Source organism: Oryctolagus cuniculus, chromosome 8 (assembly GCF_051225735.1).
Source record: "Oryctolagus cuniculus isolate XC-2025 breed Fujian yellow rabbit chromosome 8, ASM5122573v1, whole genome shotgun sequence".
Lineage (NCBI taxonomy): Eukaryota > Metazoa > Chordata > Mammalia > Lagomorpha > Leporidae > Oryctolagus > Oryctolagus cuniculus.
In genome coordinates this window covers 112,574,632-112,589,093 of record NC_142874.1, presented here as the reverse complement: position 1 = coordinate 112,589,093, position 14,462 = coordinate 112,574,632, and the positions used below count along the sequence as shown (strand labels likewise).

At 40.0% G+C, this 14,462-nt stretch overlaps 1 protein-coding gene across 50 annotated transcripts in view; it reads right to left on the bottom strand.

Moving 5' to 3' along the window:
* Positions 1–14,462, bottom strand: part of SEC31A (SEC31 homolog A, COPII component) — a 90,426-nt gene that overhangs the window by 37,017 nt on the left and 38,947 nt on the right. For 18 of the 50 annotated variants that reach the window (XM_008267663.5, XM_008267665.5, XM_008267667.5 and 15 more), the window contains exons 13-19: positions 14,151–14,189; positions 13,614–13,691; positions 8,578–8,653; positions 7,667–7,845; positions 4,559–4,685; positions 2,795–2,940; positions 1,501–1,674 (exon numbers count right to left, since the gene is read on the bottom strand). In XM_008267663.5, coding sequence (XP_008265885.3) covers positions 1,501–1,674; positions 2,795–2,940; positions 4,559–4,685; positions 7,667–7,845; positions 8,578–8,653; positions 13,614–13,691; positions 14,151–14,189 — 819 coding nt within the window. The remainder of the gene's footprint in view (positions 1–1,500; positions 1,675–2,794; positions 2,941–4,558; positions 4,686–7,666; positions 7,846–8,577; positions 8,654–13,613; positions 13,692–14,150; positions 14,190–14,462) is intronic. The other 32 variants (XM_008267670.5, XM_051819616.3, XM_089303172.1 and 29 more) reach the window with 3 other exon arrangements.

Below are 14,462 nucleotides of genomic sequence, written 5' to 3'. Positions count from 1 at the left end.
CTTTGGCCTGGCACAGTCCTGGCCATTGCAGCCATCTGGGGAGTGAACCAGTGGATGGAAGATCTCTGTCTCTTACTTTCTCTCTACAACTCCGCCTTTCAAATAAATAAATAAATAAATCTTTAAAAAATAATAAAACCAAATATTATGGAAAACACTGAGTTTTACTGTACATCAAATAAGGACAATAAATTAGGAATGTAAAGCAGTTCCATCTGCCCTGATTACTTTATTTACATATATATAGAATACTTTTATATATTATATATAGAATACTTTTATATAAATATATACACACATATATAAATACATATAAATATATATTATATATAAATATATACACACATAAACAGCATCAGATTAAATGGGTGCAGGTAATTGGCACAGTGGTGAAGATACTTGGTGTTAGCATTCGAGTACACAGAATATGCCAACACCACATAGGATGCCTACATCTCATAATGGAATGCTTGGATTTGAGTCCCAGCTCTATTCATAATTCCAGGTTCCTGTTAGTGCACGTCCTGGTTGACAGCAGGTAATGGCTCAAGCTACTGGGTCCCTGCTATCCATACGGGAGACCTACCCTGAATTTTAGGTTCCTAACTTAAGGGTGGCCCAGCCCTGGCTATGGTTGATGTTGGGAAATGAACCAGTAGATGGGAGCTCTGTCTCTGTCCATCTCTGTCTGCCTTTCAGATAAATACATAAATAAATAAAAATTAAAGCAGGTTAAAGTAGTATACAGAATGGATTTTCTTGCTAATATCTGTATTATATTAATATGTTGGAAGTTAGAAATTTTAGCAATCCCATTTGCTTCATTTAAAAAAAAAAAACTATTAATTTATTGAAAGGCAGAGTTACAGGGTGGCAGGGATCTTCCATCTGCTGGATCCCTCCCCAGATGGTTGCAATGGTGGAGCTGGACTGGTCTGAAGCCAGAAGCCAGGAGCTTCTTTGGGTACCCCACATGAGTGCAGGCTCCCAAGTATCTGCGCCATCTTCTGCTGCTTTCCCAGGCACATTAGCAGGGAGCTGGCTTGGAAGTGGAACAGCCGGGACTGGAACCAGCGTCCATATGTGATGTCGGCACTGTAGGTGGCGGCTCAACCTGCTAAGCCACTGTGCTGGGCCCCCATTTGCTTCATTAAGTATTAACATTTATAGCTTTCCAACATAAAATATTCCTAAAAAGAACTTTATATGAAGAATCAGCATTTTGATTTAGAAGAATCTTTTTTCCCCCCATTCTTTTCCCTAAACTCCTACATAGTCCCTCAATACAAAGCAATCTATCATACAACAAGAGCATCATATCTGAACAGATTAGGTATACTTAAAATGATCCTTAAAGAAATGTCAATAACATCTACCCACCGTTGAGTGTTAGAAATTCAACTCTTCCAGAACACTCCATCCACTCATAGGCTACCATCAAGTGCTATCCTCTGGACTCACCTTACATATTAAAGACAACAAATTGTCAGTTCTAATTACCTGGTTGGTGTTGTCAGGAAGAAAAGCCAATGCTGCAGCAATGCTGCCCTGCGCTGCCAGCAAGCTGGCATACTGACTCATCTTCTCAGCCAGGAGAACCCCCACAGTATTAGTGTCCAGGGCCTGGGTGAGCTGCACAGCTTTTCGCAGGATGACAACTTTCTCAATTAGATCCTTGATGAGAAAAAGAAGGGAAAGTGAGAGGGATATGAACAAAGATGCCAAGGTTATGTGTAAAAAGGAAGCAGGAAAAGATCAAGAGTTACTAAGAATTTCAAAGTCTACTAAAAGTACACCACCTATTATCATCCCTCTTTGAAAAGTACGGAATAGCTGGCCACTATTTAGGGAACTGAAAAAGTTGAGGAGGAAGGTAGTCTTTTACGAATAAGGCCTAGGTTACCACTTTCCTCTAAACATTCAAATATTTGCCTAGCAACGTAAAACAGGCAAATATGCAAAGTGAAAGTTACAGGCAGGTATCTGAAAGTTGAAACTATGCTCTACCAAGTAGAGGAGGAACTGTGAGTGACAGCATCATACCATCCACCCAACAAAAACCACACTACTATAAGGTGGCCCACAGACAAGGCACATGACCCTCAAGGTTTTTCATCTTGCCCTTCAATGTCAACTCTTTTAACGTGGCAAGCTACATTTCAAATAGAATGCCTAAGACTGTCTTCTCTGCCTACCCTTCTAAACACACAAGCCTGGCAATGTGAAACAAGTGTTTTTCTCTCAGAAACACTTAGAAGGAAAATTTTATTTTCCAAACTGACTTTTAATTTTGCAATGATCCTACTGAAGTTATATAGAAACATAGTAAGCTGGCTGATGACATGCTTGGGGGAAAATTTTTAACATAAAGTTACTTGGTCTCAGAGAACAGTTTCATTTTTACTTCCTCTTTTGCTTGTGTATTGGTGTGAGATGGGATTCCATTTACATTTTACTTTCATCTGTCTCTTAACTATGAAGATTCTCTCTTGATACTGGGGTTGCATTCCATTCCTTAACTTTTTTCTCTGCCCAAGGCAGGAGGGCTACTGAAGGCAGGACAGCAGCATCAGGAAAAAGAAGTAAGCACACTGGGGCTGTTTTCAGAGCCCTTGACACCTACTTTTCCTAACAAACTGCCATCACAACCCTGTTTTTACAAACAACTGTTACTCCATTCTATACCATCACAAATTTTGCTTCTTCAGACAGTTATAAATACGTTTCTACAATGTAATGTGATCATCCGAAGGCCGAAGGGTAATGTGAGCACTTTTGTTTCAAAGACACTAACCTGAAGGGACAGGGGGTTGCTTCCATCTTGAGCTTTAGTCCAACACGCAACTAGTTTCTCTACATTCCCAGCACAAATATAGCAGAGACATGCCTGAGTCTGCAGGAGGCTATCTCCTTCCCTCTCAAGCCTGGTTCCCAAAAGATCTATAAATCAAAAGAAAAACAAAGTAAGATTTCACACAAGGCAATCTGCATACGAGGTAATGAGTAGCCCAATATTTTAAAAAGTTTGAATTAAACTTCACAACCAATGAATATTAAAGAGAAAATCACTCTAAATGCTCTATGAGTATTTATGTGTTAAATGAATGGATGTGGGTGACAAACTGTATGTGATAAATGATTTCACAAGATTCTAAAGCTGAAGAACTTCACTCTATTAATTAGGAAAGAAACTAAATGGGGACAATATTTCAACAGAAAAATCCTAATGGCACATTTGGAATAGACTTCGCAATGCCAGCTAGGTCTACTTCAATTTATGAAAACACGGTTAATAGCTTACAGTTTTCATATCCTCATAAACCTTCAAGGTAGCAAGTTTTTTTTTTTTTTTTTTTTACTGTACTAACAAAAGCTTTCCTTAAAAATATTTATTCCATTGCCACAAGGTTACACATAGCCCATAACAGTCATTCCTACTCAAATGTAATTCTTGGGACTAGCATTGGGACACAGCAGGTAAAGCTGCTGCTGGCAGCACCAGTGGCACCGGTTCACGTCCTGGCTACTCCACTTCCAATCCAGCTCCCTGCTAATGTACCTAGGGAAGTACAGAAGATGACCCAAGTGTTAGGGCCCTGGCACCCACATGGGAGACCCAGAAGAAGCTCCAGACTCCTGGGTTCAGCATGGCACAGGCCCAGCCACTCTGGCTATGTAGGGAGTGAACCAGTAGACGGAAGATCTCTCACACTGTCCCTCCCTCTCTCTCTGTCACTCTACCTTTCCAAGAAATAAAAAAAAAATCTTAAAAAAGTGTTATAATTCTTCACTGAATATAGCTGACATTTATTAAGTGGGGGCTGCTTATGTGCAATTTTATGGATGAACAAACTGAGGCTTAGAAAGTATTTTTTCCTAGGTCACACAATAACTAAAGAGGCAGAGGCAAGACTCCAACTCTGATCTGTCTGAAATCAAAATCACTAAAAAACATTTTAAAAATAATGACTGGGAACTGGCATTTTAGTACAGCAGGTAAAGCTGCCACCTACGGGGCTGATACTGTGGCACAGTTGGTTAAGCTGCTGACTCTAGTGCTGGCATCCCATATGGGCAGTGGTTGGAGTCCTGATTGCTCCACTTCTGATCCAGCTCCCTGCTAATGGCCTGGGGAAGGCAGCAGCAAATGATCCAACTGCTTAGGTTCCTGTCACCCACGTGGGAGACCCAGAAGAAGCTCCTGGTTCCTATATTTGGCCTGGCACAGCCCTGACGGTTGCAGCCATCTGGGGAGTGAACCAGCTGCTGGAAGCTCTGTCTCCATCTCTCCCCGTCTCTGTAACTCTCTACCTTTCACATAAATAAATACATATCTAAAAAATAAAAATAATGAGTATGTTAGGAAAACTGCTGTACTTATAATTCTGAGAAAAACATTTAAATAACTTATTTTTCTTATTTGTTACAGATGTTGATGCAGATTTTTAAATTTTCTTATTATGATGCATGATTTACAAAAATTTCTAACAAAACTTGTTTTTAATTTTATTATAACATACCATGTCACATATGTAAAGGAAATATAAAGCTCATTTACCACAAAGGGCTGAAAATTCATCTGGTTTAGCATAAGTCAATACGGCAGCTAAAGCCTCTCTCCAGTTTTTAAGGTCACAAGACTCTACAATCTCTTTCCAGTTCTTCATCACTACTGCAGTGATGAGCTTGAGAAAGAAAAACAAAGAGAGAATTAGAAGTCCTTAGTGTATCAACAAAAAGTAACTCTGGCTAAACAACCGTACCTTTCGAAATTGCTCTTTACAGCATTTCATGACAAATAAAGCTGCAGCGAAGTGAAGCACAGTCTTGAACCAACTAAATGACTTAATAGATGACACATTTCCTCTAAACAAAACACAAAACTATACTAATGTGTCTGTAAAATATGAAGAGGCTAAGTATAGGCTGCTATCAGAACTATCAGACGGGACCTGCTCTGATAAACCAGGAAAAACTGCCTAGGCATGCAGAATTCTGAGATGTGATGTGAAGGACAAACAGGAATTAACTTCACCAAGAAGGAAAAACTGGGGTGTCTGGCACAAGGATTAAGACTGCTTGGGGGCATGGCGTTGCGGCACAGTGGGTTAAGCTGCTGGCAGCAACACTGGCATCCCATGTGAGCACTGCTTTGAGTCCCACCTACTCCACTTCTGATCAAGCTCCCTGCTAATGCACCTGGCAGTGCAGCAGAAGATGGCCCAGGTCCTTGTGCCCCTGCCATCCATGTGGGAGACCCGGATGAAGCTCCAGGCTCCTAGATTCAGCCTGGTCCAGCCTAGATCATTGTGGCCATGTGGAGAGTGAATGAGCAAATGGAAGATCTCTTTCTCCCTCTCTCTGTAACTCTACCTTTCAAATAAATGTATCTTTTTTAAAAAAAGAAAAAACGACTATGCTTGGGATGCCCAAATTCCATAGATGGGTGCCTGCATTCAAGTAATGGTTCTGCTCCCAATCCCAGCTTCCTGCTAATGAGCATCCTGTGAGGCAGCAGGTGATAGCTCAAATACAGGGGTCCCTGTCGTCCATTAAGTTCCTGGCCCTGGCTTCAGCCTGGCCAGGCCCAGCAGTTGTGGGCACTTGGGGAATGAATCAGCAGATGAGAGATCTCAGTCTCTCTTTTCAAAAAATATAACGTCAACATTAAAAAAAAAAAAAAAAGAAGGAAAAGTAGGGAATGGCAATGGCATTCCATGCTCTGGGAACACTAGGTGTGAAGTCTTAGGGACAAAGGAATGTGGAGCAAGTGAGAAACTGAAAAACAGGGGCCAGTGCTGTGGTGTAGCTGGTAAAGCCACAGCCTGCTGTGCTGTCATCCTATATGGGTGCCAGTTCAAGTCCTGGCTGCTCCACTTCCTATCCAACTCTCTGGCCTGGGAAAGCAGTGGAAGATGGTCCAAGTCCTTGGGTCCCCGCACCCACGTGGGAGACCCTGAAGAAATGCCTGGCTCCTGGCTTTGGATCAGCGCAGCTCTGGCCATTGTGACCAATTGGGAAGTGAACCAGCAGATGGAAGATCTCTCTCTCTGCATAGCTCTTTCAAATAAATAAATCAATCTTAAAAAAAAAAAAAAAGAAACAAACAAACAAACAAACAAACTGAAAAACAGCCAGTGTGGTGAAAAATAAACCAGGGAGACTGGCACTGAGGCTCACTTGGCTAATCCTCCACCTGCAGCGCCGGCACCCCGGATTCTAGTCCCAGTTGGGGCGCCGGATTCTGTCCCAGTTGCTCCTCTTTCAGTCCAGCTCTCTGCTGTGGCCCAGGAAGGCAGTGGAGGATGGCCCAAGTGCTTGGGCCCTGCACCCCATGGGAGACCAGGAGGAAGCACCTGGCTCCTGGCTTCAGATCAGCACAGTGCCGGCCGTGGCAGCCATTTTGGGGGTGAACCAACGGAAAAGGAAGACCTTTCTCTCTGTCTCTCTCACTGTCTAACTCTGCCTGTCAAAATAAATAAATAAATAAAACCAACCAACCAACCAACCAGGGAGAGAAGAACATGGGAAGAGGCTGGGAGACTGACAGCAACCAATGCTGGGGGCACTGCAGTTAGCTTCGATGGAAAATGGTTTACACAAAAATTACTTTTTTATGATGTGAAAAAATAATATCACATAGAAGGGTTATAATTTTTTAGGCCTTCTATGCCATAAGTTCCTCTCCTAGGACTATAGCCTCAGAGATTTGTATAAATCTTCAGTCACAACAAAGGCATTTATAGTACATAAACAAAGGTGTTTAAATTAGCAAAATATTGTAAACATCCAAAAGTATGAGAAAAACATATTCCTATCATAAATATTATAGAGCAATAAAAATATTTATAAGAATCTTTAATGATGTGGAAAAATGCTTACAATGAGACTACCTATAAGCTAAACCACACACATACATACATGTGTGATCCTGATCCTGTTTTAAAAAATGTATAGGGACCAGCGCTGTGGTGCAGCGGGTTAAAGCCCTGGCCTGAAGCCCCAACATCCCATATGGGTGCCGGTTCTAGTCCCAGATGCTCCTCTTCTGATCCAGCTCTCTGCTATAGCCTGGGAAAGCAGTAGAAGATGGCCCAAGTCCTTGGGCCCCTGCACTGCATGGGAGACCCGGAAGAAGCTCCTGGCTCCTGGCTTCGGATTGGCTCAGCTCCGGCAGTTGTGGCCATCTGGGGAGTGAACCAGAGGATGGAAGACCTCTCTCTGTGTCTCTACCTCTCTCTGTAACTCTTTCAAATAAATCCTTAAAAAGAAATTTTATAAATATACAAAAAGAAGTACGAAAAGATTTACTAACTTTCTATGTTAAAGAGATAATTAGAAGTCTTTAGTATATTAACAAAAATTAACTCTGGGTGAACAACCATATGTTTTAAAATTACTCTTCACAGTATTTCATGCCAAATAAAGCTATAGCAATTTTCTACAATATGAAAATAGTTTTAATTTTTAAAACTACATATGGAAACAACAAAAACAGGAATAATCGTGCCAAACTTCCAACAACTATTTCTGGGTCAAGGAATTATGGAGAGGTTTTTGTTTGTTTTTTATCTTTTATTGTTTTTATTTCAATAATCTATAGTATGATGATATTTTCATATAATCATGGAGATAAATGTTACTGTTTATTTTTAAAATAACATACCCTAGTAATTTTGCTTTGGGATTTGGCAAAGTACTTTGTCTGGGTTCGAGCCAAAAGTTCTTTTCCTCCTGCTATGGCCAATATAATGGCATCAGCCATGCGGTTATCATGTAAACAAAGGTCAACAGCACTTTCAAAATCACCCGTCAGCAAAGCCTGAGTAATTAAACCATCAATATCTGCAACAAGAAAATAACACCGAAGTTAAATAGGAAATATCAAAACAACTAAAAAGTACACATTATCAATTTACACACACAAATATAATGCTAGTTGCTAATTACTGGTAAATCAGTTTCTAACACAAGCTGTTATTTATGGATGAGATCCATGGAAATCTACTGAAATAACTTATGTAACACAATACATTTTGCAGACTGCTCAAACCAAGCACATTTCCCTTCCCAAGACACTCAGTCCACATACAACATGAAAACCTAGTCTAGGGGTGGGCACTGTGGCACAGTGGGTTAATGCCCGGGCCTGAAGTGATGGTATCCCATATAGGCGCCGGTTCAACACCCGGCTGCTCCACTTCTGATCCAGCTCTCTGCTAAGGCCTGGGAAAACAGGAGATGGCCCAAGACCTTGGGCCCCTGCACCCACCTGGGAGGCCCAGAAGAAGTTCCTAGCTCCTGGCTTTGGATCAGCACAGCTTCAGCCATTGCAGCCAACTGGGGAGTGAACCATCGGATGGTTCTCTCTCTCTCTCTCTCTCTCTCTCTCTCTCTCTCTCTCTCTCTGCCTCTCCTCTCTGTGTAACTCTGACTTTCAAATAAATAAATAAATCTTAAAAAAAAAAAAATAACCTAGTCTAGTTGTGACAAAGAAGTTCTAACTTAAACTCAGGAGCTGCTGCCTTTCAAATGGTTAACAAAAGCAATAAAAAATAAAAACCAACAGGTGCTTACCCCCACTGATGGAGATATTAAATGTTCCTCCAGCTGAGGGTAGAAATTCAGATTCTTGTTTTTCTTCTTTAACATGCTGAGAGATGGAAAAGGCAGCAATTTAACCAGAATGAAACTGTTTGCCACAATTTACTGGCAAAACAAAATTTATACGTGATTATTTACCGCCTGAGTAGAAGACATGCCAAGTTAATTCAGAAAACACTGTCAGATCTAAGTCTCCACTAAAATCTCTGACTCCCTAAGCGTTAACACAATAGTAAAGTCCAAGGTCAGCAGGAGCACTGTCACACTTCAGTGTGCATAGTCACCCTGTACAGAAGTGCATGCATTATTGCTATCTCAAAGACTATTATTAAAGCTGAAGAATCTTTGTTTCCTTGGATACCTCAACCATGAGTGGCTTTTTGATTATACTATTTAGATTTTTTAAAGCACTGTTTCTACACACCTAATAACTCCATTTACCAGGTTTGGTTATAAGGGCTTGCTTTGTTTGAATTACGAAAAATTCATCTGTAAAATCATGATTTATGCGTAGTCATATACTCAAATTCAATTATATGAGGTAATATTCTCTGAAATAAGTCACACTTCAAACAGCAGATCACTGTAAAATATTTTTGCTATAAAATAATTTTTTTTACAAAAAAGTTTTACTGTAAATTTCTGAAGCTACCTACAAGACTGATTCAAAATAAATTCAATATTTTCTTTCTATAGAAAATGTAGGCATTTTGCTGGCAAATAACCTGACATCATTTCTCTTCTATGCTTAAAAATTCAAAAGAAAAAAAATCTCAGAGATTAGAAAGAAAATTAAAAAAAAAAACATAGCTCTTTTAACTTTTCTAACACAAGCTAAAACATCTGTCTTCTGTGGTTAAGTTACCTATTCATATGAATGTAAGTACCTAGTATTCAAGGTCAGGAGCATTTTGAAATTGGATAATTTTAGTGCACAGTACAGCATTACATTATCTGTTAATAAAGCTTAATTAATGTTGGCCATTACAGAATACCCATAACCTTAATTTCCTTTCTGCAACTAAACAAAAGCATTTTGGAGTTTAAAAACTCAAAAGATAATATTAAGAATTTACATTAAGGAATAAGTCAGAGATACTAACCAGAATATATTCACTAAGGAATTTACAAAATACTTTTAAAATTCACCATCTTTCAAATTTGTTTTTTAAACACAACTAAATCTGTATTTATGGACTTACAAATTACACATGTAGCCAAAATGCATACAATTTATTATGTAGTAAGTACCTTTGATATGTATGCTACCACTCTTTCTTCCTCCTCTTGTTTGTTTTAGAAATGAGCTTTCTTTTCAGTGCTACTGAATGCTAAAAGCCTACATATTCACTTCTCCTCTTTCCAGGTTTACCTACAAGTCAGGATTTCAAAAACCACAATAAACAAATCAAGCAGCCCTGGGATTCAGGAAGACCACCAGCAATGAAACCAGGGTTGTTTTTTAAGAAGCTTCTGGACAGGGCTGACGCTGTGGCACAGAAGGTGAAGCCTCCATCTGCAGTGCCAGTTCGCGTCCCAGATGCTCTACTTCCAATCCAGCTCCTGATAATGCACCTGGGAAAGCAGCAGAAGATGGCCCACGTACTTGGGCCCCTGCACCCATGTGGGAGACCCAGAAGAAACTCCTGGCTCCTGGCTTTGGCCCGGCCCAGACTTGGTTGTTAAAGGCATTTGGGGAGTAAACCAGCGATGGAAGATCTCTCCCTTTCTCCTTCTGTATCTCTGTCTTTCAAATAAATAAATAAATAATCTTTTCGAAAAAATTTATGAACAAAATATTATAGTATTTTCTTAGGTTGACATTTATTGTTTTTCAACCTTGCATCTACCTGAAAAGCAGACTCAGAAACCCAGGTTTTCTGAACATGGTCGCAATATCACCACATAAATATAATCACTCTCATTCTGGCAATTGTACAATGAATGGCTTCCAAAATTACTTCACTTAACACAGGGCTCAAGGCAACGCAAAACTTCTTCAAACACCCCCCATCTGCCTTAGCTAACTGTTCCATACCTCTCCTCTGTGGAAAGCAGTAATATTTCACCAGCCTACTCTTCCCTTAACAGCAGGTCAGCACCCTTGTTACAGAGGGACTTACTCCTTAAAATCCTGGGGATGTCCTCAGCGGCACTGAGTGGCTAAACGACTTTCCCCGGCTGAACCCAAAACCACTGTCAGACTCAGCAAACAGCGCTGAACTTGCTAGCTATTTATAAACAGTATCCAAAACAGAGGCTTTGTTAAACCTAAAGCCAATTTTTATACTCAGATACCTGGATAAAAATGATTTTTAAAAATCTATATTGGTGGCTGGTGTCATGGCTTAATAGGCTAATCCTCCGCCTGCGGTGCCAGCACACTGGGTTCTAGTCCCAGTCGGGGCAGGGATTCTGTCCCGGTTGCTCCTCTTCCAGTCCAGCTCTCTGCTGTGGCCTGAGAGTGCAGTGGAGGATGGCCCAAGTGCTTGGGCCCTGTACCCGCATGGGAGACCAGGAGAAGCACCTGGCTCCTGGCTTCAGATCAGCGCAGTGTGCTGGCCACAGTGCACCAGCCACAGCGGCCGGTGGGGGTGTGTGTGTGTGAACCAACGGAAAAGGAAGACCTTTCTCTCAGTCTCTCTCTCTCACTGTCCACTCTGTCTGTCCAAAAAAAAAAATTTTTTTTTAAAAATCTATATTGGTGGAGGGAAGCCCAGCACTGTGGCATAGTGGGCTAAGCCTCCACTTGTGCCTGCATCCCATATGGGCTCCAGTTTGTGTCCAGGCTGCTTCTCTTCTGATCCAGTTCTGTGCTATGGCCAGGGAAAGCAGTAGAAGATGGCCCAAGTCCTTGGGCCCCTGCACCTGCGTGGGAGACTCAGAGGAAGTTCCTGGCTCCTGGCTTCGTTGCAGCCATTTGGGGAGTGAACCAGCAGATGGAAGTCCTTTCTGTCTCTCAAACAAATAAATAAATCTTTAAAAAAGAAAATCTGTATTGGGGTGGATATTCACCACACTGGTTAGGCTGCCACTTGAGCTATCCACTTCCTATGTATTACAGTGATTGGATCAAGTTCTGGTTACACTGCTTCTGATCCAGCTTCCTGCTGATGTGCCTGGGAGGCAGCAGGTGACTGTGCAAGTAATGGGATCCCTGCCACCCACATGAGACACACAGATGGAGTTCTTGGCTACTGGGTTCAGCCTGGCCTACCCTAGCTGTTAGAGGCATTTGGGAGTGAACTACTGAATGTTAAGATCTCTGTTTCTCTGCAATAAATTGAAAATAAATAAGAAAAATTACAGAAAAAATTCTAAGGGTGCAAGTGTTTGGCATACTGGATAGGATGCCTGGGTTCCAAAACAGATTGAGCCCTGATTCCAATGACAGCTTTCTGCTGTCACCTTCAGAAATACCACGTGACAGCTCCCACATGGAAGACCAGGGTTGACTTTCCAGCTCCCAGCTTTGATCTGCTCAGCCTCAGCCAATGTAAGCATTTGGGGTGCAAAACAGTGGTTGAGAACTCACTCTGTCTGCCTCTAAAATAAACATACTCTTTAAAAAGTCTGTATGGTGCTAACCAAAGGGATACTTAAACATAATTTTTTCAGATACTCAATTTACATAGCAAGGGGCTGTCACTGTGGTGCAGCCTACGATGATGCCCTCCCATAGGAGCACTGCTTTGAGTCCCAGCTGCTCCATGTCTGATCCAGCTCCCTGCTAATGTGCCTGGGAAAGCAGCAGAAGACAGCCCAAGTCTTTGGGATCCTGCTACCCAAGTGGGAGACTCAGAAGAAACTCTTGGCTCCTGGCTCAGCCTGGCCCAGCCCCAGCCATTGCAGCCAACTGAGGAGTAAACCAGCTGATGGAAGTCTCTCTCTCTCCATCACACCTTCTCTCTGTAACTCTGACTTCCAAATAGATGATTTTTTTAAAAAAAGGTATACAGTAATGATTACTGTTTGTTAAATACACTACCTATTATTCATGAGTAGATTCTCAAATCATCATCTATTTGATAACATATATTCAATCTAATTATACACAAATGTACCTCTCTTTACATGCCCTGTAATTTTCTCTAGGTATTCTCAAATTAATTCATACTTTAATAATATTTTAGTCAGACCCTCTATTCCCATGTTACACTAATACTAGTAAATCCACTTCTAAGGAAAAATGTTTTATAGTCATCTTGTAATAGTCTAAATTTATTGACGATGAATTACTTTTATAACTTAGTAAAAGATTATAGAAAGTATTGAAGTATTGCAGGCAGGACAGTCCCATATCCCAAGAACAAAGAAAAAGTCAAGAGATGAGAAAAGAAACTTAAACTTGATGATTAATTTTCCAACATAAACTAGAAATAGAAGCAAGGAAAGTAAATTATAGTGTTAGTTATTAGTTGTTAAAAAAAACTTAGAAAATTAAAAGGAAAAAGATTTAATGATACAACTCTGTGTTCAAGGACTCTTTTTAGTTAGTTATAAAATGTATCACCTATAGCTAAGGATACACTGATAATAAAATGACAATCAATTTAGTTTAGTGAAATATTCTTGGATTCTAACTTTGAGACTAATTCATAAAACTATGCTCCGGAAAGTGGGACCTAGGTGTCTATGTGCCTTAAAAAATTACCTTTATGTGCAATGCAAAGTGAATTTCTGAATAAAACCTCTTTTCAGTTTGACATAGCTATCTGACCTAAAAATTAAGTGAATTTTACATCAACTGTTAATTTTAATATATGTACAATTAAAATATACACACATATATATAATCCAGAAGCCAAATCAGAGAACTAAAGAGCTCAAAGATGGTATTTCTGTTGGTCTACCCTAGATAAATAGATTCCTACCTTAAACATCTCTAAGAAAGCAATATACTCCAACTTAATTTTTCAAGAAGTAGTCAGGGAAGTTTTCGATATTTTACCAAGATATTCAAATATCGCGTATTTTTGTTCAATATAGTATAAAAAAAAAATAAGTACCTCTCCCAAGAGCTGCTCTTCAGCAGCCGGGCTCTCCTCCCCATCACTCTGTGCTACTTGATCAGAGTCTTTAAGAGCCTTTGGTACACAAAACAATCACAGAGGAAGTTGAAGAACACAGCATTAAAAGATTAGTAACAAGGAAGACAAAAGACCCAATCAAACAACATCCAAAGCTAGTTTAATCATCAGAAGCAACATTGAATAAATCTGAGAAATTCCATTAGAGGAAAAGCAAATGTTCCCCCAGCAAAAAAAAAAAAAAAAAAAAAAAAAAAAGGGCAAAAAAAATCTTCACCATAAGTATCTGAGCAGTCATTGACTGATTTTCCTCTTTTACAAAATTCAAAGATGACAATGCAAAGAATGCTCTGCCATTATTACATTTTATGCTGTTTTAAGATGAGAATTAGAAACTTATTAAAAGACCTAGAATCAGCACTTATTTTTACACATGAAGCCTAAAACAGACCAATTTCTTAAATAACATTTCCTTTTTCTGTTATGGCCTAACCAAAATTTTAAAGGCCTTCTTACCACATCAGCTCCATCCACTTTGTTCAAGGCCAAAGCAATCTGAAATAAAAATAACAACTCACCTACTAAACAAAATTCTATTTCAGGGTATACAGCTAATGTTCACCTATTACACCATTCTCAAGGGCAAAAGTCTACAAAATTCATCAGGGATAGTACGTTTAAAGCAAAGAATAGAATCTGTGCAGAACTGTTTCTTAATAGTTCTACTTTGGCTCACAGGGAATTCTACTGCACAGAGGTATCCTGTTCTGAAGCTCAGTGACAAAACCAACCTCAAAATGAACACGTTTTCTTCTACTTTGCTTTAAA